The 23712-nt window shown below is 44.2% G+C and overlaps 2 protein-coding genes and 1 long non-coding RNA gene across 7 annotated transcripts in view; 2 read left to right on the top strand and 1 right to left on the bottom strand.

The window, feature by feature from the left end:
• cicb (capicua transcriptional repressor b) overlaps window positions 1–8698 on the top strand; it is a 35764-nt gene extending 27066 nt beyond the window's left edge. The window contains exons 12-21 of one of the 2 annotated variants that reach the window (XM_042422863.1): window positions 82–221; window positions 367–527; window positions 3149–3339; window positions 3720–4184; window positions 4301–4671; window positions 4796–4953; window positions 5057–5208; window positions 5424–5558; window positions 6248–6379; window positions 6500–8698. In XM_042422863.1, the coding sequence (XP_042278797.1) occupies window positions 82–221; window positions 367–527; window positions 3149–3339; window positions 3720–4184; window positions 4301–4671; window positions 4796–4953; window positions 5057–5208; window positions 5424–5558; window positions 6248–6379; window positions 6500–6789 (2195 nt within the window). In that variant the 3' untranslated portion in view covers window positions 6790–8698. Of the gene's footprint in view, window positions 1–81; window positions 222–366; window positions 528–3148; window positions 3340–3719; window positions 4185–4300; window positions 4672–4795; window positions 4954–5047; window positions 5209–5423; window positions 5559–6247; window positions 6380–6499 lie in introns of both variants that reach the window. The other variant, XM_042422862.1, reaches the window with a different exon arrangement.
• A 147-nt stretch (window positions 8699–8845) lies between these two features.
• On the bottom strand, window positions 8846–16347 carry znf526 (zinc finger protein 526). Of its 4 annotated transcripts, none has more exons than XM_042422886.1 (8): window positions 16139–16347; window positions 15072–15556; window positions 13822–13991; window positions 12576–12671; window positions 11706–12478; window positions 11461–11596; window positions 9754–11379; window positions 8846–9479 (listed from the first exon to the last, which is right to left on the bottom strand). In XM_042422886.1, the coding sequence occupies exons 2-8, from the start codon at window positions 15373–15375 to the stop codon at window positions 9309–9311; spliced, it is 3276 nt and encodes a 1091-aa protein (XP_042278820.1). In that variant the 5' UTR covers window positions 15376–15556; window positions 16139–16347; the 3' UTR covers window positions 8846–9308. The 4 variants fall into 4 exon arrangements, with proteins under 4 accessions (XP_042278820.1, XP_042278821.1, XP_042278823.1 ...); XM_042422887.1 differs by lacking the exon at window positions 16139–16347 and adding an exon at window positions 15976–16106; XM_042422889.1 differs by lacking the exon at window positions 16139–16347 and adding an exon at window positions 15934–15952.
• On the top strand, window positions 16332–23198 carry LOC121905095. Its single transcript, XR_006098346.1, has 2 exons — window positions 16332–16418; window positions 22950–23198. It is a non-coding gene; the product is annotated as an uncharacterized LOC121905095 (long non-coding RNA).
• Window positions 23199–23712: the final 514 nt, after the last annotated feature.

The raw sequence follows: 23712 nt of genomic DNA, 5'->3' as shown, positions 1-23712 counted from the left end.
CAGTAAGGCACATGCACATAATAATCTGTGGTGACTCCTAATTTAAAGCTTATTCTTCCCCTTTCTCTGCTTTTGCCTCAGTGCAAACACAGTCTCCAGTGCTCCAGGGTAAAATGATTGTTCCCATGGCAACAGTACGGACTGCGCCAGCCCCTGCCCAGCAGTTTCCCATTGTGGCTCCACCTCTTCCTGTCCAGAATGGTGCTCAGACAGGAAGCAAGGTCAGTGAGCTGGAGACACTGAAATGAGAACTTAACTGTCGTTAAGTAAAGACAGATCGTTAGCACGCAACTGCCAGTGTTCATTCATAAAACTGTGTTTGTCCTACATCTTTCTTTATGGTTCTCTCCTTCCATGTATCTCCAGATTATCCAGATAGCTCCGATGCCTATGGTTCAGTCGCAGCTCCCTCAGGGCGGAGCTGTCCACCCTGCCAGCCCCTACCCTGTAACAGTGGGCACAGCTGCAGTGGTGGCTCCAGTGTCAGCTCCCTCCCAGGCTGTACTACTGCCGCCAGCGCCTACCAGGTACGAAACAACACACAAACTGCCATGAGAGAATGCATATGGATCCTATAGTTCTTGAACCTACACCGCAACCCTTTGGGGCTTTTCAGTTTTCACTGGTTCATCCACTCCTGACTTAATAAACTCTGGCAAACGAAAAACACACACCACAACAAGAGTACTATGTCAAATAGCAGTTTCAAGTAACTGTGGGCTTATAGTTTGTGCTTATGTGGTGAATGTCACCACTTTGGCACACTAGAACGAACAAAAATAAGAGCACAGATGAGTTTTTACACACTTAATTGACTGTAAACTCTTTTATTTTCATGAGACTAAACCCACCTACCTGTGACTGAAAGAAGGCTCTTTCAGATGTTTACTTCACCCTATGATTATAAATCTCAATTTAACACTTCGGTAGCATTTTTGCAAACACAAAAGTCGCTCTAGTATTCTGCCTAATAAGGTAGTATCTTAAGTTGTAATATTTCAAAATTGTGGTGGGAGTTGGAATACCGTACTGCGTGATAAAAACACAAAATGTTATGATATAAATGTGTGACTTTGCCTTCTTAAAATAGCTGTGCAATAAAATTTAAATGCTGCGTGCAAGGAAATTAAAATTAAAAATGTTATAAACCCTTTTATAAACAAAATGATGTGAATGAATAAGAGGAAAAAAAACATTCACCCCCATTGGTCAGATTACCAGACAATTTGTTCTAAGTTTTCAACTTGAAATGATGAAAACCAAGTAAAATGCTTTTCCTACAAAATAAACAGCGTGTGAGAAAAATTAGGAATTAACTGGGAGCCAAAATGTGACTTACTCATTTTCCATTTTTCAAATCTAACAGGAACAGCTTGGGTGCTGTCGGCTTGTGTTAAAAAGGTTTGTAATTCAAACTAATGAATGAAATTTATTACCGCCACTAGTGGGGTTACTGAAGTGCGGGCAAGCCTCCCCCCAGCGCTGTAGATGGTCAGTAATCAAGCAGTGAGGATAAATGGTCAGTCAGTGACAAAAAGTTTTATTTTTCATCACTGAGACAGCCTGTATGATGGTTCCTCTCCCTTGATGACAGTATTTTCCAACTCACTGCTGCCACCATGGCACGGAGGGAAGAAAGGGATTTAAAGTTCCCTTAATGCATGGTCATTGCTGTAACAGCCCAAAAGCCATTAATTAACAGAGACATGAACCCAACAATGTTACAGATCAGATGCCTGAAAGGGGCTATAAACAAATTATGTGCTAGTTAAGCCTGACTCAGCTCTGACAAACAGGCACCCATTTATGAACATACGCCAGCTGGACTGCTGTTGATCTCAGTAGTGGTACCGTCTTCTTCAGTTTCTTTCTACTCAATAGCTGAGGTTACATCAGCCAAATTTTTTTTCTGTATGAAATAAATCCAACTGATGGTTGCTATGAACGTATTTATATAATGCTCCTGAACGAAAATGGATAAGGTGTTTGTATGTGTGTTCAAGAATAAATATTTTAACTTCCAACACATAGGCAAACATTTGGAAAAGATGGACAAGCTTTGAACACCATAATTGGTTTACTTTTGCGCTTTCTGTTGAAGCAACATTTCTTTCCAAATGTACTACTCCTGCAGTTATTAGACAAGAGAAGGCAAGCCACTGGTAGGACAAGCAGTAATTCACAATCTCCCTGACAATAAAGTAGTAAACATCACTTACCCAAAATAATTCCCCTGGAACCGTCTTGGACTCGGGTGAGCATGCACAGAAAGTGTGTACTTTTTCCAAAAATAGAAACCAATCAGAAGGAACATGAGTTTTCACCCAATAAAAGGACAATAAAAGGTTTATTCAACCTTTTCAAACAGAATGAATACCTGTCAAAATGGGCCAGTTTGTGCCTGTCAAGGTTTTAAACGAGGCAGTTTAATTCTGAGTGGTTAAAAATGGACATAATGTCAACTCATGAAGCTTTTGCTGATTACTGTTAAACTGTTGTGTTGCCAGCAAAATAATTATATTGGCTTTCTCTTGTAGTTTATGGATTGAGGTAACTCCAGCTTTGTTTTTGTACTTGATTGAGTTAAGTTGGGATAAATTATAAATCAGGAAACTGTATTATTTCTTATGGCAGGGATGTCCACATTTCTTAAAGCAAAGTGAGTAGACAATGTGAGAAACAAAAACTCCAGCAGGGGTGCAGCTGTAGCAGTGCGGCTCTATTCTGGATGTGTTAGTCATGCTGCTGGTGGCCCGAGCTGCCTCTGCCTGCCACCCCCACACTACCTCTCAGCTCCTCACACACACACACACACACACACACACACACACTCATACACACACATAGCACTAGTCATCCAGTGCTGCTTGCTGTGATGTACACTCACCCTCTGACCTCCACTGCAGCAGTTCTCTTTTTGTCTTCCTCTTTCCTTCTAATCATGCTTCTGTTCTCTTTACTTATATTCTGTCTCGTTATTATACCTGAACACCTGCTGTCAACCACCGCTACACCTTTATCAACATTTTTCATCGCAAAAACATTAATCTTCCCTTCCTCTGTCTCTCTTTGCCCATTAATTTTCATATTTCTCCTTCATATTTTCTTCTAATCACCTCTCCTGTTTCTGTATCTCCTGTACATCCAGGATCACCTATGTCCAGTCCACTCCAGGGGTCCCATCCACCCTGCCTCTGGTCTCCACGACGACAGGCTCTTCCCCCACCCAGCAAGCGCTGCCAGTGCCTGGATCTGCATATGTTCCATCTCCCCTAGCAACACTTGGGTTCACAGCCATCGCACCACCTGGACAGACCCTGGTTCAGCCGCTGATTGCAGGTCGGTGCCGTTGACAGATGTATTCATAGTTTCTGCTCTTTCCACATTCTGTGATTTAAAACGTGTTGTATAAAATGGTTTATATGAGCTACAGTTTCCACAGTTTTACTTTCACATGTTTGTTTGTGATTGAAAAGATATGTCACTGTCTGTTTTGACATCATCTTGTGTAATTGTGTAAACAGAGAATTTAGAAAACAATGTGACTGTATTTGGACTTGAATATGTCAAAAGCACGTCCACTATGAAAAATCAGTCATGCTGACAGCTGTAAAAAGACTGAATCACTAATTTGTTATATTAATCAACAACAGAGAAGTAATATGGACATTTATTCAAGTGAAAATGTTGTGGGTTATCACTTTGTGTCCTTCATCCAGGTCAGCCACCGCTGCTAGCCGCAGCTCAGTCTCCACAGCCCTCCACCTCAGCCCCTGCCTCAGGCGCAGGGGGCCAGATAGTGACCGCAATCTACCCTCCTTCACCTAGTGTCACCATGGCAACAGGGGTGGTCTCCATGACAGCAGTACCCCCCAGCGTGGTCTACTCTGTCTCTAGTCCCTCCAGCGTTTCTCCCCACATCCTGCCCAAACACACAGCCACCCCTGCCACAATCATGCACCCACATCCAGACAGACAGGCGGACAGGCACCTGCCTCCGGACAGACCCACAGATCGACAAACTGACAGGCAGGCTGAGAGGCAGACAGAACTGCTGACGCATTCGGACAGACAGCTGGAGAGGCAGATGCAGACCTCCAGCAGTAGCACCTCAGTGGCACCTCCCAGTGGCTCAACTGTTTCCATACGGCCTTGCAGCCCTCCACTCCAGATCCAAACACCTGGTACGACTGCACATTGTTTTTATCCAAGATTAAATGTGCTAAAAGCTGTAATTTGTAGCAAATTATTTTGTTGATATTATGTTTTTTTAACTTTTCTTCATCCTTCTGTTTTACAGCCAGTACACCAGGTACACCCAAACTAACCCAGCTTCCAGTCAGAACCCCTCAGAAAGTGAAGGCAACAGTGGCGAACATCCCTGTGGGCAGCTATGAAGGAGGAGGTCGTGGAAAGGAGAGAGAGAGGGAGAAGGATAGGGAGAGGGAGAGGGAGAGGGAGAGGGAGAGGGAACGAGAGCGGGAAAAGGAGAGAGAGAGAGAAGCTGCAGCCAACAGTCATTTCTCCTTTGATCCTGAACCGCCGGGGCAGATGGGGTCTCCATCAATGCATCCTGCTGAGGAGCCGCCATCCTCTGACAGACCCCCAGAGGGCTCCAGCGCAGCAGACTCCTCTGACACACGGAACAGGGAAAGCACAAGCACCAAAGAGGTGAGAGGAACATCACACACCGGCTTTCACTGTAACACAAACAACAAGAAACTACCCTGTAGTGATCCACACACAGTATCTCTGTGATCTTGTATAATATAGCTGTATTTAACTTTTTGTGCAGGCTGGATGGAAGGAATCCCTCCCCTCCTCTCCTCTCCCCCCTCCATCAGCCACAGAACCCACCCTGCCACCCCCACAGACTGATAAAGATGGTCCTACACCCAAAAAGGTCAAAGCCCGTCCACCACCACTGAAGAAGACTTTTGACTCTGTGGACAAGTGAGTTAAAACGTTTGTGAATCTTTTGTCTAAGTCAGAAATGAATGAAAGACAGTGTATATATACTGTGTATTGTGTGTTTGTGTGTGTGCTGGTCCGGCAGGGTGCTGTCAGAGGTGTATTTCGAGGAGCGCTTTGCCGAGCTGCCAGAGTTTCGGCCTGAGGAGGTCCTTCCTTCACCCACCCTGCAGAGTCTGGCCACTTCACCCCGCGCCATTCTGGGCAGCTATCGCCGCAAGAGAAAGAACTCAACAGGTCTCACTCACAAAAGCATTTAATCATACTCTGAATAAATAATGTTAGATGTAGGGTAGTTCATGAATGTGCAAGCATCTGGCGAACAGCAGATATTCACATCGTTAATTGACTTAAGTTTTACAATACTCCTTTTACTCCTTAAAATAAATATGTAATTTGATATAAATGTCACTTTGTGTGCTGGGTTTTAATGATTCCTCTGTGTTGCCCAGATCTGGACTCAGCCACTGATGATCAAGTCTCTCCTAAGAGAAAGAGTCGGCGGCGCTCAAGCTGCAGCTCTGAGCCCAACACGCCTAAAAGTGCCGCCAAGTGTGAGGGAGACATCTTCACCTTTGACAGACCAGGTAACACACAGCTAAGGGCAAGATTGGAGTAAATGGAGTTGATGCTACATGCACAGACAAATGCACTTCATACATTAATTTACTATTGACAAAATGATTCCTTAATTAAATGTTTATTTTGGGCAGATGATGCAGGTTGTAGAGGGTAGAGTTGTAGTATGAGGGGATTAAGGTTTGTATACGCAGTTTTTGCACTTTGCTTGTTTGTAATCCTGTAATCCTTGAATTTTGAAATAAATTTCTCCTCTGTGGTTGGCTTGGTTTTAAAATTGATCGTTTTAATGAGGAAATAGAAAAGACACAGTTAACACTCGTAGACATCCAATTACTTGCAGGGCAAAGGTGGCATGCTTGTATTAAAAAGCTTTTAGTTAATATTGTTTCACAGTATGCAACAGCAAAAATGTGTAATTATTTAAATAAGGAATGGAGAAATTTACAGGCCAAAAAAAAACCCCAAAAGAGACGTTAGGATTAGTTTGACTAGGAATCTGAAAATATATGGGTCAGATAGGAATCACTGACGAATCAGAAATGTTTTATCCAACTGTATTTTTCCTGCTTGATCCCACCACATGGAGTGTACCAAAGATGATGAGACCTGAAATATCATGAACAAAGATGTTTATCATTATTGTAACTAGTTTTCCTGAAGACTCAGCTCCTCCACCTGTATGTCCCTTTCTCAGGCACAGACGGAGAAGACATCCTGGCAGAACTGGAGTTTGAAAAAGTGCCGTACTCCTCCCTGCGACGCACACTGGACCAGAGGAGAGCCCTGGTCATGCAGCTGTTCCAGGAGCAGGGCTTCTTTCCATCAGGTTAGACACAAATGATACATCTATACACACATACACACACCTTTTATATACAAGCATTTTCAGAATGAGTTTCCATTTGACGACATATATTAATGGGTTTTTTTGTTATCCTGCTTCCAGCTCAGGCCACTGCAGCCTTCCAGACGAGATACTCCGATATATTTCCCACAAAGGTGTGTCTGCAGCTGAAGATCAGAGAGGTCCGGCAGAAGATCATGCAGACGGCTGCCCCCTCTGATTCCTCTGGTTTAGGCATGCCTGACTCAATCTGCTCCCTGCCTGGACCCTCTGGTTCCCAGTCAGGAGAGGGATCTGGGAGAGGAGGTGGGGACCTGCAGGATGAAGAAGTGGAGCACGGGACAGAAGCGAGTCCAGAGGACCCGCGTGATTCGCAGGACTCTTCTAGATGAGGAATACTGACAAGTTCAATTGACCAGTCAGTGACTGCTGAAGTCACGTCTTTCCAACCCCAACACGCTTTCACGCTTTTTACTTTTCTTTTTTTTTTGGCCATACTCTCCACTGGTCAGTTACTGGTTTCTTTCCATCCTCAGCAGCCAACCTTTGAGAGTGAGAGACATTTGTATGCAATGCTGGGACTTTTTATTTTGTAATGTGATTCCCTTGTACCAAAAAAGGACACGTGAAAAACCAGTGGCACAAAACTACCACGTAACACCACCTCAACACAAATACACACACCCTGCAAACTCTTAATTCCCGCACTTGAATCAGCACTCTGTATTTACCACCTTGGAGAAAAGCTCCCATTGATGCCAGTGAACGAAGGACCATTGTGTACAGCTGCACTCTTTCGCCTTGAAGAAAGGGTTCTCGTTTTGGACGCGGAGACCAGCTTAACCCCCTTCTGAGACGGTGAAAAGTCAGCGGGTTTAAAAATAGAGGACGTTACGGTTTATGTTTTGATATTTGTTTTGTTTTAAATCTGGTTAGAGGAGGGGAAAGCAGTAAATTGCTGCTCGAGGAACAACCTGTAGACTTTAAACTGTTTTACGCTTGTATCTTGTTTCTGCTGACATTAGGGGGCTGGGCCCTCAACAGCCAGAAACTATTTGATTTGACAGAGTACCCATTGCTATGGACCTGGAAAGATCTTTTCACCGGTTCTTTTGCTCAGTTGTATTACTCAAATGTAGACCTTCAGGAGAGGTCGACTAGGAGTGACTGAAAAATTGACTAAAACTTAAGTGGACTTCTGGCAGTGCCATCATTCCTGCAATTACCTGTCTGGCCAAGTCCTCCCTTCTCGCGACTGACCCTAGCACATGCCAGTAGGTGGGAACCAAGCATTCCTGTGCCTCTCATTCGCTAGCCATGAAGGAAGGAGGTGGGTCAGAGTCAATGGGCACATCCTGGCTCTTTGTTGTAGAGGTCAGGCTGATAAGACCTTAAATCCTCTATTGCCAAGCAGTTTTATTAACTTTTTTTAAACAATATTTTGATTTGAATTTAACATTGTCATATTCAGTTTGTTGTTGTACTATTCCTATGGCTATTATTACTCCTCATATCATTGCAGTGATTGGTCCTCAGTTCTGTTCTCATTGCTGGCAGTTGTTTCCTTCATTTCTGCCGACTTTTACTCGTGTTTTTTTTTTATATATAATTTTGGAGGCAGGTGACACATGCTGCTTCACACCTGTACAGTTCCTCCATTGTAGTCTTCCCTCGACTGGCCTCTCACCTCAGCAAGGAGCTGCGGTGCAGTTATTTTTATTGTTCATTTCAAAGAGGAAGACAAACAAAACGTGGACCTTTATATTCTTTTAACAGTAATAAGCCGTATGTTTTTAGACAACCCTGTATGCCTCTCTGTCCCCCGTTAAGTTTGATTCTATAGCCTCAACACTTGTACATCTCCTTTCTCCACCTCTTTCCTTCCCTCCTTCCTCCCTTTGTCACTTTATTGCTCTCTCCAGACCTTTTTAGATGGGCGGAGAGAAAACTGGGGGAAGTGAGGGGAGGGTAATGAATCAAAGAGAGCTGGTAGGATATAATACTGGTTGTGTCTTTGTGCAAGACTTGGTTGTGTTGTAAATAATTACTGTAGAGTCAGTAGACTCATTATATTATTGATAAGGAAAAATGTCATTGAACATAAGTTGACTTTTAAGATGCCCATTACTGAAGGTAAAACACATAAAATGGAAAAAACAATAATAAATATGGCTATTAATGTTTTTGTGTTATACTTCTTGTTTTGCTGTTCCAGTATGCGAGAGGAATTTATATGAATAATTTAAGTTTGTATCTGTATCTTTCAGTATGCAAATAAAAATAGGTGTTGAATTAAAGTGATTTTATTGCTGGCAATGTGAAAAATGGGTTTTCCTTAAGCAGAAATGCAAAACACTGCAACAGCATTCCAGCCCAACATTAACAGCTGCTTATGAAAGAAAAGTTTGCACCACCTCGTTATATGGTGGTGCTGAATGAGACCGCTGATGATCTTGAAAAAACATTTATTGATTTCACCTTTTTACAACAGAATATTTTGCTTCAACAGCATGACGAAACCTTTTAAAGAGGAAAAAAAAAAAATCACATCCTTTTCATATAAATGAGAAAATGAATCATACAAGATGACAAATGTCATCTGAGGCACAACCAATGGTCCTTAATTCATGATGAAAGCTGTATCCTTAATTTTAGTATTTTATCATTTCAATCGATTTTTAATACTGATCCCTTCTTTATAAAGGAGAGAAACTTTGGTCTGTTTGCTGAACTTATTATGAATTTTGTTGTTTTATAGTATTTATGTCCAGTATGCAATTATCTGGTTCTCTGAACTGCTCAGTAGTTAATTAGTCTTTCTTTCAGTCAGTTTTAAGACTAGCATTAGACTCATCAATTCAGTGATAGTTCTCAAGAATTAATTCTTGTTTTTGTCGACTGCCGCCGGTCCTCAGAGTTGCAGTCCGTCCACAGCGACCGTGTCCATGGCGAGGCCGTTCTCCAAAGCTGTGTGATAGATCTCCAAGGCCTGCTCCAGAGGCAGCGCTCCTCCCTCGCTGGTCTCAATGATGGCTATGGTCTCACCAAACTCATTACACATGATAGTGGGGGTGCCCTGCGCCTATGAGGAGGAAACAGAATTCAGATTTAGTTTAGTTTTAACTAACAACTCAGAATGTGTGCACAGACAAATTTCTAGGCTGATTAAACTTTATCCAGACTATTTTTTTTTCAACTATTAAAAGTCAAAAGTCCACCGTATATTAATGGTTTACTTGACAGGACTAAGCTTAGTTCCTACGCAAACCAGCTCATGTCATTTTCATGTAATCAGTACTTTCAAATGGTAATATCATGATTTTTAGCGATGAGGTGATTTGGGAATCCATTCTGACCTGCTGAAGATCAGAGGCTTGGATCTGGATGAGCTGAGGCTGCCCGTTAGCTAGTTCCACAGCCGAGGCGTCAACTACTGCCACAGCAGAGCTGGTCTCCATGGCAGCTTGGGCAGCAGCCTCTCCATCCAGCCTCTGCTGCCTGGCGTGGGTCTTTTTGTGGTTCCTCAGGTTGGAGAAGGTTTTGAAGGCTTTACCACACTGAGGACATACGTGCGGCCGTTCGCCTGTGTGTGTTCGACGGTGCTCGGCCAGGTGCATACTCTGAATGAAGCCCTTTCCGCACACTTCACAGCGGAATGGACGTTCACCCGAGTGCGTGCGCAGGTGCTCCCGCAGGTGTGTGTTCTGACGAAAGCGCTTGCCGCACACTTGGCAGGGAAATGGGCGCTCACCAGTGTGAACCCGCTGGTGAAGTGCGACTCCAGAGGAAGACACAAACAGTTTGCCGCAGACGGGGCACTGGTGGGCTTTGGGCCGCTTCCCTGAGGTGCAGCGCGGCCGCCCAGGGCCCAAGGCGAAGTGGCTCAGTCTGTGAAGTCGCAAGTTGGCAGAAGAATTGAGCTTCTTCCCACAAATGTTGCAGTCTAGGCCCCCTCGGACCAGATTTGTTGAATCTTCTGGCTCCGTCTCTAGTGTGGTTGAAGTGGAGGGCTCTGAGGTGAGCTCTTTGCTCAACTGTCCCTGCATGTGGGTGTCCTTACTCACTTCTGTCCCTGCACCAGCTTGTACCAGGGTGGGGTGCAGCTCCAGACAGTGGCTGTCTCGTTGCCTCCTGGTCAGGAAGCCAGCCTCACAGTGGGGACATGGGAAAGGGGCCGGAGCTCCTGGGTGTTGGGTGTAGCGATGTGCTGCTAGCTTGGTGGGCCAGCGGAAGGTGGCAGGGCAGTCCGGGCAGCACAGGGTTGCAGCATTGGAGTGCAGCAGGCTGTGCTGACGGAGGTTGGAGGACTGGGAGAAGGAGCGGTGGCAAACATCACAGCGGTACGGGCGCACGCCAGAGTGAATGAGGTTGTGCCGCATTAGATTGGCTAGAGATGAGAAGGTTTTGCCGCAGTCAGAACATTGGAATGGGCGCTCGCCGGTATGTGTACGGATATGGTTGCGCACATGGATCTGCTTCTTAAAAGACTTGCCACAGATGCCACAAATAAAGCTGCGCTCTGTGACATGTGACTTGCGTCGATGGTGAACTAGCTGCAGCTGCGAGGGAAACGTCTTAGAGCATGTACGACAAGAGAAAGGTCCTTTATCTGATGATGCAGCTGGAGCAGCTTCTACTGAGCCAGAGGAGCTGGACGTGACTTCTACACCAGTGTCATTCAAGGGAGCAGATTTCGTAGCTAAGCCACATTTGGTAGCACCATCAACCTTTGCGGTGTCATTACTGCCTTCAAGTGACGCAGACACCTCCACGTCCATGTCCTCCCCTTGCTTCTCCACTTCACTTCCTTCCACTTTGCTCTGGGAACTGTGTATTGAATCTTCTCCCAATTTTTCCATCTCTTCCTCTGTGAGAGGGGCCAGCAGGTTTATCTTTGCCTTGTCAGTGTGAGAATTCTTCTTCTCTCTCGCTCTCTGAAGGATGGCAAGAGCAGAGAGAGATGCTCTTCTTGGGGCTGAGACCTAGAGAAGACAACAGGTATATGTCAGACATAAATATACATATATACTAACAATTAGGAGGGGGTATGATTATTTTACTACCATGGAGACAGGGGCGGGTGTGCCAGGTGTATCCTGGTTGAGGTGGGTTCGACGGTGGTAGAGGTACTTGGTCATGTTGGTAAAGGTTTTGTTGCAGAACTGACATTTGTGAAGAGGGTCTGCAGTGTGGGACTTCCTGCAAGACACAAGGATGGAAAAATTAAACGGACAAGAAAAGAATCAAAAGCTTCATCATCAGCTTTTCGCTGTTATCTAGGCCGCTGTGATGTCCTCGAGCCTTTTACCTGTGCATGATGAGAGTCATCTCAGTGGTGAAACCGTGACCACAGTCCACACACAGGTACCTGGCTACGCCCGAGTGAGTGCGCATGTGCGTCTGCAGTGATGTTGCCTTCTTGAAGACCTTGCCGCACTCTGGGCATTCGTGCGTGCCCTGTTCATGCACACGCTTGTGAGCAGTCAACCGGTTGATGGAGGTGAAGGTGCGGTTGCAGAGCTCACACTGTTGGGGCTTGGCCCAGACTGCCGCTCTCTTCTCCGCTACTCTAATCTTAACATCCTCCACCTTTTCTGCAGTTTCCTCTCTCCCTCGCACCTCTTCAAAGCCAGTCATGACCCCCGCTTCTCCACTCTCTTTGTCCTGACCCAGGAAGTGCTCTCCCTGGTGCTGGAGAAAGTCCTCTGGGGTCTGGAAGAGAAGGGAGCATTCTGAGCATTCATAAGGGTGGATGACCACCATCTCTGTTGGCTGCTGCTGGGTGTCATCCTGGACCCTGGGGGCCAACCTTAACTCCAGTCTCTGGACACCGTTCTCCAGGACCCCCAGCTTTGCTGAGGAGCCTCGCCCCACAGCAGGCAACAGAGGGGGCAGCTTGGAGCGGCGCTGAGCAGGAGTGGTGGAGCTGTCCGCCAGGGCCTGAGCTGTGAGAATTTGGAGGTGCATGGTGGCAGAGCCGGGGGTCGGCGTCACTGGAGGCAACAGGGCGGAGCGGGCGGGTGTGGAAGGTTTAGAGGGAGACTGACGTTTCTTCTGTTGTTGCTGCTGCTGGGCCAGTACCTGGAGCAGATACAGAGAATTTTACGACCATGAAACCTCCAACCCTTCATTTTATTTTGGAATAAATGCCTCTATGATGTTGTTTAAATCCAAATACCTGTGCCAAAATCTCCCCAGCCTGCTGCTCACTCAGCACGTAGTTCTGCACATTGTTCAGAGGAACAACGGTGCCATCAGGCTGTAGCACATACTCCTGTTTCAGGAACAACACACACAAGTTATGAATTTTTTTACAGATCATGAATGCAGTGCGACAAAAAGTAAGTGCCGCCTGATATTTGCTCATTAATTTTAGAATATGCTGACAGTTTAGAACTGCGGTCACTCTTGAGTCATCTCTTTTAGGAGGTTATCAAATGCTTTGAAGACTGGATGTCTGCATTTCGCCTGTGATGCTCATTCAAGGTAATATTTACTAGAATTACGGTGCAGTTGCAGCATGTTGATCCGTGCTTGCCTGTACAACCCAAATCAGAGAGTCACTGAGATAAACGTTTTACTTTGGTGCTGTCTGAATGCAATCTATAGTGTACAGGACAGATCTGAATGTAATGAATGCAAAGTCAGAAATGGTTCATCGTTTCCATTCTTATAAAAAATATTTAAAGTGTCATCCAGAGATTTCTCAGAGCACTTGATTTAGAACTTGTAGGGAAACACTAATCGAAACTAACACTGGTTTTAGACTGTGGGCACAAATATCTTAACTGAATGACTCAGCACATTGGAAAATATAAGAATATTACTGCTATTCCTCTCTATATATGTCTCACTGTAAATCTTACTCCTCTACAATGAGATTCGACCTGGTATTATTAAGTACCAGTTTGTGTGTCAAAATGTGTTTTTCACACCTCATACTGCAGACCAACTCTGCTTTGATTGTCTAGGACAAAAAATAAATAATTTAATACACTTGATAATTTAGATGTAGTACTAGGATGTGAATAAGTCTGCAGAATATAGCCTACATCACTAACTACTGTAGCTCAATATGCATGGTTTATTTTTCAGTTACCTTGCAATAACATGATATTGGTGCAACTGAACTAAGTTCATGTAGCAATTTATCTTGACAGATAAAATAATTTGGACTGTGTTATGAAGCCAAGATATGTCCACCACCAAATGATCCATTGGTGTGGCACCAACAGTTTACTGAGGAACTGCATCAGTCAGTTTATTAAATTATCAAATATTGAGACAATGACAGAAAGGCTGCCTTTGTATTAACACAGTAAAAGGGAAATTAATTCTACTTTCCAGATTCGAGCAAAAATGTTTTAAAGTTGCATCTGAATCAGTTTGTCATGAACGTTTCCGCCTGATGTTTGATCCCTTACCGTGGTCTCGGTGTTACTGTGTGTACTGCTCCTGCTGTGGGTCCGCCGGTGCTCCAGCCAGGTTTCAGGTGAGTCAAACAGTGCCAGACAGTCAAGGCACTGGTACTGGACCGGTCCAGACAACTGAGCATCGGACCCGGCTTCCTCTGTCTCCAGAACTTCACACAGCTCTGAGGAACGATCATACACACAGTTAGAGTTGTCTCTTTGTTTTACTAATAGCCATGAAAATAAAAAACTAAAATTGATCAAAGAGTTGAAATTGCAGTTATCTTTACAGAGAATTGTTTGCTTCTTCTGATATGACTGCATTATTACAATGCAAAAATAAATTTTCTTATCAAACAGCTTAAATTCACTTGCACAGAGTGTCATCACGTTGCATCATACACTGCCAATCTAAGTTAAAGAGGTACTGCACACCAATACGTGTTTTGGGAGATGTACACTAAATCATATGACTGTATGATGAAACATCAGTGTTGCTGTTAATATTGACATTGACACCAAATGTATAGAAATCAGCATTTCGTGGGTTGAAAATGTCTCAACCTGTCATCTGCTGTTGAAAATCAGCTCTTAACTCTCCGGCTGTCTGTTCATGTAGTTATCAGCTGGTAAAATCTTGTTTTAATTAAAACATAAAATCGCAGTGTAACCGGAGCTCCACCATAACTGAACCTGTCCATTGCGGAGCAGCAGCTTAATGTTTTGAAACAAGATTTTCGCTGATAACTGCAAGAACAGACAGCTGGAGAGTTAAAGATCCACAGGACGAAATGCAAAGAGGATTTCTGTTGTTTTTGTGGATTCCAGCAGTTTCAGCAGTTTCCTCCCGTGGACAGTCACAGATGGAGAGATTTCCTCCAGCAGGTCAGTGCTACTGTTAGCTCTTGAAGCTAAAACTGTCTTCATGTTAAACACAGAGAGGTTTATTTAAAAATGACTTCTAACCTGTTTAAATGTTGTTGCACTGTTTGTCTTCCTCTCATCATTATCATTATTAGTTTTATCATTATCATTATTATTATTATTATTGGCCAGGGGATGTGACTGGTGACTGAGCAACTCCTGCCCTCCTGATCCCCACCACCTGCTCCCTCTCAGCCCCTTGCCCACTTTTTTAGCATTTTTCAAAATAATGCAGTGGGTGGAGTTAGGCTCAGACCTGGGGTGAAGTCACAGTTTAATCAAATTTCAACACACCCCAGTTTCTTAAGTATTCATACTTGCTCAAAAAAATCTCTCACCTTGTTGCTCCACCTCCATCCCAGCCTCTCCCATGTGCATCTCCTGGTGCTGCAGCAGTTCCTCTGGGTTTATGAGGAGCGTCCCACACTCTAGACACTGGTACTGCTGGCCCTGCCCCATCTCTGGGACACCCTGGATGGTCATGGCCTCCTCTGCCTCCCCCTCCCCTTCTCCTTCTTGGCCAGTGTGAATCTGCTGATGGACCAGCACATCCTCTAGGGTGTTGAAGAGCTGGTGACACTCACTGCACATGTACTGGTGCTCCACATACACACCCTCTGCCTCCTCCTGTTGCTCAGCCATGCTTGTAGTGTGTGTGTGTGTGTGTGTGTGTGTTGTCTTATCTATGTTGCAAGTGTATCATAAAAAGGGCTGTCATTTACTGTGTGTGATGGGTGATCAGGCAGCGAGAGTTAACCACAAATTTACTGCTATGTCCAATGAATGAAGATTTTTCGTCCAGGAGGCCAGAATAAAAATACACCTGTAATAAACAAACAGAACAAAACACCATTAACATAAAGTAACACTGAACTATTTTGGCCAATATCTGCTAAATCAATACATAAATCAACAGTTGTGCAAGCCTTGGCAGCCATGTAAATGATTAACATTTGATTTAAATCTTTCTGTCGCACAACCCCAACTGAAGCGTTATACTTTTCATTATTTTGTACAATAAACAGGACCAAGAGGTATTTATACAGACATAATGGAACAAATCCGAATAATAACATCGCAATTTCCAGCCGTTAGCTAACAGATGGCCCTCTGTTATTAGCAGTGCCACAACCACTCAGTAGCAGACAAACTTATCAATTAATTTATCTGCTAACCCTCGACTTCTCTGATTTTGCTCACAAATGTGCTTCATATCTTTGTTTACAGCGTGTGATGGCATACGGAGAGCTGTTGGCGGCGCTCCCTCCGATATTGCAGACCTGTTTCTCGGCACCGCGGTATCCTGACAGCGGCTGCCCGGTTCGCCGGGCGGTCCGTCAGGCGGCGCTACCCACTTTTCCCCGCAGCTCTCCGGCTACGACGGCGGGCCCTTCTTTCCCCTTACCTCTCATTTACTCTCGTTGGACAATCCCTTGTGCGGACATCACGCTTCGCTCACACGCCCGTATGTCCTCCTGCTAGTCCCTCGTTAGTCCCTTGTCATCATCTACGGCATGGAAATCAAAAAAATGCAAGGTGTCCGTGGGAAAATGCATTTCAAAGCGTGTAATGAAACGTTTGCCCGCCGTTCGCCTCCATTCTTGTGATACTAGTCCCCGCCCAATGCGGTAGCTCGCAATGTTTCAGAATCTACGATTGGACGGCCCGACTGTCAATCATAAACGGTACTTTACTGATGGGCATTGTAGTTTTTTGTCGACTGTTAAGAGTATTTCGTACGGAGCCTCTTATGGAGAACAAAAAATGACAATTTATTATTTATGTATGAATAAATACATAAATAAATGTATGCATAAATAAATGTAAAAATACAGAAATAGCCTTTTTCATTACCAAAATGTATACATTTATTTATGTATTTATTTATTTATGCATGCTTATGCCATTTTGGTTCTCCATAGCCTCTACAGACATGGGCAAAAAAAAAAAAAAAAACTATAAGTAAGGGAGATAGTTATATGTTTGCCAGCAGATGGCGTTATTGTGTTTTTTAAAAAAAAATATGTTTCTGTTTTTGCTCTGCCATACTTTTGAACCTTACTGGCCCTCGACAGCCACCATACATTTTGTTTTCTGCAAGGTAAGGAGTGTTCCCGAGCATTGTACCACTGAAGACGCTTAGTCTAAACCATTAAGATCACTATCTGTGTTATAAACTTATGCAGCACGCTTGTTCCAAGTGTGATTATGTGAAGGACGGAACCATTCCTGTAAATCTAATGTTGAAATGATGTTGTATGCTAATCGCTAGTTGTGTGGTATGAGCAAGCTATCTTAACTGAGCATTGCTAAACAGGGTATAAGTTGTGTTGTGGCTGGCTAATCAGTAATTAGTTCTTGAAAGAGGCACCTGAAGTTTATTTTATATTATATGTGATTCATGAGTCAATAAGTGCCTTGGAAACTGATTTAGTTTTGTGTTCCACTAGCCAATAAATGAGGGAAGTTTGCTCTTTCTCAACCACCACATGGGGTCCTGTTCCTTGTTCCCTCTGTCCTCCCTGCCCTGGTACACTTCACTTAACACAACACAGAGACCTCACTGGGGCTTGCCGCCTGAAAGATAGGGTTATATCTTTGGTGCCATGCCCCGGATGGTGGTTTACAGCAGGGCGAGCAGACTACTTGTCGACTGTATACACCTCTGTCGGTTATATCCTCAATGTTCAGGGTTTTTCTTTTTCTTTTTTTTTTGTATTGAATATTGAAGCAAATGGGTGTTATAACTATTTTTAGAGAATTACACTGTGGCAAAAAATCATTTTGCTCTTTTCTTTGAAAACTATATTCAATGCAAAGTTGAGTTAATTATGCACATACTGTGGTGCTTGTAGCACTGGAGCTTTTTATTGTGTTTGTTGTGTCCCTGTGTCCCACTGATATATCGCCTTACATTCTTCCATCACTACATTACCTCAAAAGTCAAAACATGCAGAGCCACTATGAAAACAACACTCCTCGCAGTCCCCCCTGCAGTGAGGCAAACTCTATACCACTCCTCCTTATCAAAGAGGACCAAGGGCTGACAATGATGAGATAATTCATGCTTCGGACTAAACAATAATTAGCATGGGGGGAGGTGTGCAGTCCCCATGAGTCCCCACAACATCATCCCCAGCAGCCTCAGAGGTCCACACCATGGGATGCCACATTGAATGCCACGCCCCCCCCCCCCCCCCCCCCCCCCCCCAAATTATGAGCCTACACATCCCAATGCTGGTCATCTTTTATATCCTAGTGTACTCACCCCTCCAGCAACCAGCTGTGCCCTGACACCATGTAAATGTTCAGGGCCCTGTGGCTAGTGTGCAGCCACCAGCTACAACCAGTCATGTCTCCACACCCCCCAGCTGTGCCTTCATGCCCACTAACCATTTAAGTGTTCAGGGCCTGGGTATAACAATACATGCTCCCAAGGTCAGAATGCCTCTCTGACTCCATTCAGTCCCCCTGCAGCCACACTTCATATTCATCCAACCACTACAGCCATGCCATCCAGCTCTATAATTCCTGATGATCCCAGGCAGTTGCACCCACCACAAGTTTATATGCTTCCAGGAATTAACTCACTACCTGCTCCAGGTGCTTTCAAAATATGCCCCGCAAGTTACTATGCATGGCCCCACAGTGAGCATCCAGAGCGCTATAGAAACAGTGCCTATCCCAGTAGCAAACTGCAACTCCCATCCCACCACCTATCCTACACTCCCTCACCCATTGTATGGGATGCACGCCCCTTCATCCTCAGTACACCATCTTCAGGTAGGAGGGCAACCTTCACTAGCCTTTGTCCCCACTCCTTCCAATAATGTGTGTCCAGATATACAAGCCAACCAGCATATCCCTCAAATGCTGTTTTGGATCACAAGCTGTTCAAAACCCTGCTTATCACATTTAGGCTAATATACAATCCCACACATTCCGCCACATGGCTTCCTACGGGTTGACTATGTCCAACCTGTCCAACCCATACATGGTGTTCAGTGGGGGCTCTGATTGCAAAATCCTGATTGAAGACTGAGTTCACTCTGACCCTGTGCTCCCAAGTGTTCCCTCCTCTCAGGTTGCATTATCTGTGCTATACTATAAGAACTGACTGCTTGCTGTAATCCTTTAAGTTTTTGGTGAGACTGCATCCATGTATATGTTGTGCCAAAGGCCTCTTTGATGTCAGATATTTGTTTTCAGTAAACTTAATATATTTAAGAATCAACTGGAGCCTGTGAAGTTTCTTCATCTTTATTCTTCATTAAAATATTATTGGACAGATATTGACCAAGTACAGGATTTCTCCAACACCCAGGAACAGAGAATGTGAGTGGAGGAGCCATGTTTGTGTGCTACCATTGTGGCAGACAAAAGACGTACACTGATCTTGTCAAGAGCCAAGCAGGCTCCCAGCTGCCGGAGGGCTTTGTGGTGGGCAGGGTTCTTGCTTATGTGAAAAATCACATGTTCCCATTAGAGTCACAAACTTATCTCCACAACCAGGACTGATCAAAGCACATGTTCATGTGGCAGATGCACTCCTTGTTCGGGATGTGTTACAGTGGAAAGATGACAGTCAGCGTTCAAGAGCCAGATGATGAGAAACAAAATGTGGAGTGTGCAGAGTCTGAAGTGCATCAAAGCCATGACCAGGTCGTCTGCCCAAATCCTGGAGGATACACCCTACCCTGTTGTGTGGATCTCGGTGGAGCTGTTGTTGAGGAAGAGGAGCAAAGTATTCGTCAGCTGGTGGAGAAGAATGCAGATATTTTCTCATAACACTCGATGGATTTTGGACACATGAAAACAGTACAACATGAGATTCCCCTGATAGATCCAAAGCCCTTCCGCCTCCCATACTGTAAAATACCACCTTCCCAGTGGCAGGATGTCTGTAAACTCCTAAAAGACATGGAGGAAGCTGGCATAATTCGCCCCAGCAAAAGACCCTGTGCCTTGCCCATTGTGGTTGTGACAAAGAAGGATTTAGAATATGTTTTGATTACAGGAAATTAAATTCCTGTAGCACCAGAGATTAGGGCTGTGACGATAAATGCATTGCTGCAATACCATGGTCATATGATGCCTACCATGGGTTTGAGCTCATTTCCATCATTACCGCATTGTTTAAAAAAATGTCAAACACAACTGTCATATACGGAAGTCTAGTGTGCTTGTGCATATACTGTGTGATATACAGTAACACAGTGGAGACATGGGAGGCTACATGATACGCGGGAGAATCTGCGTTGCTTTGGCTTGCTCCATGCACCAGGCTGCAAGACCTCAGCATCTCCCTACGAGAACGACCACCCAGGGGAACACAGAAAGCGGTGCACGAGGAGACAGAAGCGCGACAAGCAAACGGCATCCATGCTAGGCTAAAGGTAGCGGAGCAGGACAAGCATAAAATATCCTTCAGCACCCTATGGGTCTATATGCCAACAGGATGCCATTTGGCCTACAGAGTGTGCCTTCAACATTCCAGAGGTTGATGACCTTGTGTTTCAAAGATTCGAACTTCTCACATCTCCTTATTTACCTAGATGACCTCATTATCTTTTCAGAGACCTTTGAGGAACAGCTAAAATGGCTTCAGCTGGTATTTGACAGGCTGTGTGAATATGGTCTAAAGCTGAAGCCTTGCAAAGTGCCATATCATGAGGAAGGAAGTCCAGTACCTGGGACACCTGGTGTCCTCGGAGGGAATTCATACAGATCCAGCAAAAATAAGCAAGGTGAAGGACTGGCCGCAACCCATTAGCCGCAAGGAGGTCCTGCAGTTTTTGGGGCTTTGCAGGATACTACAGGCAGTTTGTGGGGGGTTATGCTAAGCTTGTTGCACCCCTGTATCGTCTCACCACTGGCAACCCCAAAGAGAAAAAGAGGGGAAAAAAGATGCCTTCTGTTCCTGAACCACCCTTTCTCTGGACTGAGGAATGCACAAAGGCATTCGGCATTCTGAAGAAGAAACTCACATCGGCTCCGTTGTTGGGCTACCCGACTACACGGTGCTCTACTTAACAGACAGATGCCTCTGGAATGATCTCGGCACTGTCCTAGTACAGGTTCAGAGTGGGACAGAGAAGGTGATAGCATATGCCAGGAGGGGCTTAAGCCCAGCAGAAACTCGTTACCTGACTTACAAGCTAGAATTTCTAGCATTTAAGTGGGTAGTGACTTAGAAATTTTATGACCATCTGTATGGGTACGAGTTATCTGTAATCATGGCTAACAACCCCCTTAAATATGTTATGACCACTGCCGAACTGGATGCTACCAGGCCACGATGGGTCTCACGGTTGCCTGTGTTTGATTTTGACATCCAGTACCGCCGGTGGAGATGCAATGCCAATGCGGATGCTCTGTTCAGAATGTCTTACCAGGATGTTTGTAAAGCACTTCAGTCATGCCCTCAGAGAGTAAGGCTGAGACAGGCCAAAGGGGTGCTAGTGGAACCCGACCAGGTGCAGGATGGTAATGCAGAGTGTTGGGCTGGGGAAACAACCCAAACCTGCAAACCCAAACATCAACATGAACCGTACACAGGTGTTGGAACTGAATCCCTTCCTTCAATGACCAAACAGGGAATCAGAGCAGGACAGAAAGATGATCCCATCATAGGGCCAGTTCTGCACTATAGAACATTGAACACCAAACCTGGTAGGAAAGAAAGAGAGGACTGGGGAGAATAAGTCTCTCTCCTCCTAAAAGAATGGAGGAGGTTGGTGGTAAAAGATGGTACCCCTGTGTGACAAAACCTTCAGCTGGACCAGATGTCTTCAGGTCCTCACCATACTGCTTAATTTTTTATAAAAGAAAACACATTGATCTCAAAGAGTTTGATATAGAAATAGGTTCACTGTAAATTCAAACAGAGTACATGTGAACCGAGCTGGTCCATGGAGCAACTAACAAGTATCATTAAAGCACATTCATTTATACTAACTTCTACCCCTCTTGTTGTGGAGTCAAACATTAACCCACTCCCATTGTTGTACCTCTTGTGACCTTACAAATTTACCTATCTTGGGTACTATCCACCATGATTATCAAAAAATCATTATCTCTTCTGTTAGAGAGTTGTCTTGCCCATCCGTACTTCATGTAGCCTAAATATAATTGGTGTCCCAACCTTGACCGTTAGGGAATTATTTCATCTGTCCATGCCTCATGCAAATATACTTGGTGTCCCGACCTTGACCACACCACCATCCTGCTCTCCCTTATTCCATTCCCCACTCTCCATTTCATCCAGAAACTAATGATGTTTTACATTCCTCAGTAGCCAATAGCTTTATGGGAGTGGACATCAAATACACGTCTGTATCACCCAGTTCCATATACCATTGTATTCTGAGAGACATCTGATGTTATAGAAAAAAATGCTTAACCTTGACTGTTTGTCCATTCAGTAAGACTGAAAGACCAGAAATAGAAGAATAATGATTTTGCAAATGATATAAAGTAACTGATTAATTTTCAATGTGAATGATTATATAACTTGATCAGTACTATATTGATAATGTCTGAATGGGTAAAAATTGCATCATCCGGGATGGTCAGCATGGAGTCACTGAACAGGTAGTGCTGCCCCAGAAGCTATAGAGGAGGTAGAAATAACTCTACAAGATGAGTCAGGCCACCTTGGATTTGAACAGATATTCACTCAGATTCGAGAACACTTTTACTGGCCAAGGATATTTCAAAATGTAAAAGTGTGGTGTGAGCAGTTTCAGCATTGCTTTCTCAGGAAGACCTCCACAGCAAGCCTCAGAGCTCCCCTTGTCAGCATACATACCAATGCCCCCATGGAGCTCAATTGTAGATTTGTTTTTTTTTGTGTGTTCTGCAAGGTAAGGAGTGTTCTCGGGCACTGTACCACTGAAAACACTTAGTTTAAACCATTAAGATCATTATCTGTGTTATAAATGTATGCAGCACGCATGTTCCAAGTGTGATTATGTGATGGACGGAACCATTCCTGTAAATCTAATGTTGAAATGATGTTGTATGCTAATCGCTAGTTGTGTGGTATGGGCACGCTAGTTTAACTGAGCATTGCTAAATGGGGTAAAAGTTCTGCTGTGGCTGGCTAATTATTAACTACAGTAGTTCTCGAAAGAGGCAGCTGAAGTTTATTTTATTTTGTATTTGATTCATGTGTCAATAAGCCTTGGAAACTGATTTAGTTTTGTGTTCTGCAGGCCAATAAATGAGGGAAGTTTGCTCTGTCTCAACCACCACATGGGGTCCTGTTCCCTGTCTGTCCTGCCTGCCCTGGTACTCTTCACCTAACACAACACGGAGACCTTGTTGGGGCTCACCGCCTGAAAGATAGGGTTATGCAAGCTACTGGTGCACACCAGACACTATCCCAAACATCTGGACAACACCCCTTGGATCTAGTTCTTTTAAAATTAAATGAACGTCTTCTTTCCTGACGTGTAATCCATTCTGCTTGCATTTTGTATACATCCACCTATACCTATCGAGTTGTCCATATGTTTGTAATTGTTCATAAATTAAAGTAATTAATTACCTGTTCAAAATTGGTGTATCCCCCTTAGGGGCTCCGTAAATTTGTGTTTTTCGCTGAGTCATTTTCCTTTAGGTATTGTTTTAGTTAGGTACAAAGTTAGTTAGCTAGCAATGTTGTCCCTGATAAGATTATGTTGGGTATCAGAATCAGAATCATTTTAATTGGCCAAGTATGTATACGCATACAAGGAAAGTGATTCCGTTTTAGTGGCTCTCAATGTAGTCACACACAACATAACACAACAATCCTCAGAAAGACATACATGGAATGTCCACAACCTATACCTAATCTAAAACAACCATCTGAGGGCAGCACAGACCTTAGACTCTTCTAAAAACCTTTCTATTCAGGAAGGCTTTTTCATCTTAACTGTTATTATTTTCTTTATGTTGTGTGTTCAATGTTATTAATATTGTTATTAATATTAT

Source organism: Thunnus maccoyii, chromosome 10 (genome assembly GCF_910596095.1).
Source record: "Thunnus maccoyii chromosome 10, fThuMac1.1, whole genome shotgun sequence".
Classification (NCBI taxonomy): domain Eukaryota; kingdom Metazoa; phylum Chordata; class Actinopteri; order Scombriformes; family Scombridae; genus Thunnus; species Thunnus maccoyii.
Note: the sequence above shows the minus strand (reverse complement) of the source record. Positions and strands in the feature narration are given on the sequence as shown.

Bases quoted from the DNA above. Each gene is read 5' to 3' on its own strand.
- znf526 (XM_042422886.1), bottom strand. From the start codon at position 15,375: ATGGCTGAGCAACAGGAGGAGGCAGAGGGTGTGTATGTGGAGCACCAG. The intron at 12,672-13,821 runs GTAAGGGATCAA...TTCCTGAAACAG, and splicing joins ACAGTAACACCGAGACCACG to GAGTATGTGCTACAGCCTGA. The intron at 12,479-12,575 runs GTATTTGGATTT...TATCTGCTCCAG, and splicing joins CTGGGGAGATTTTGGCACAG to GTACTGGCCCAGCAGCAGCA.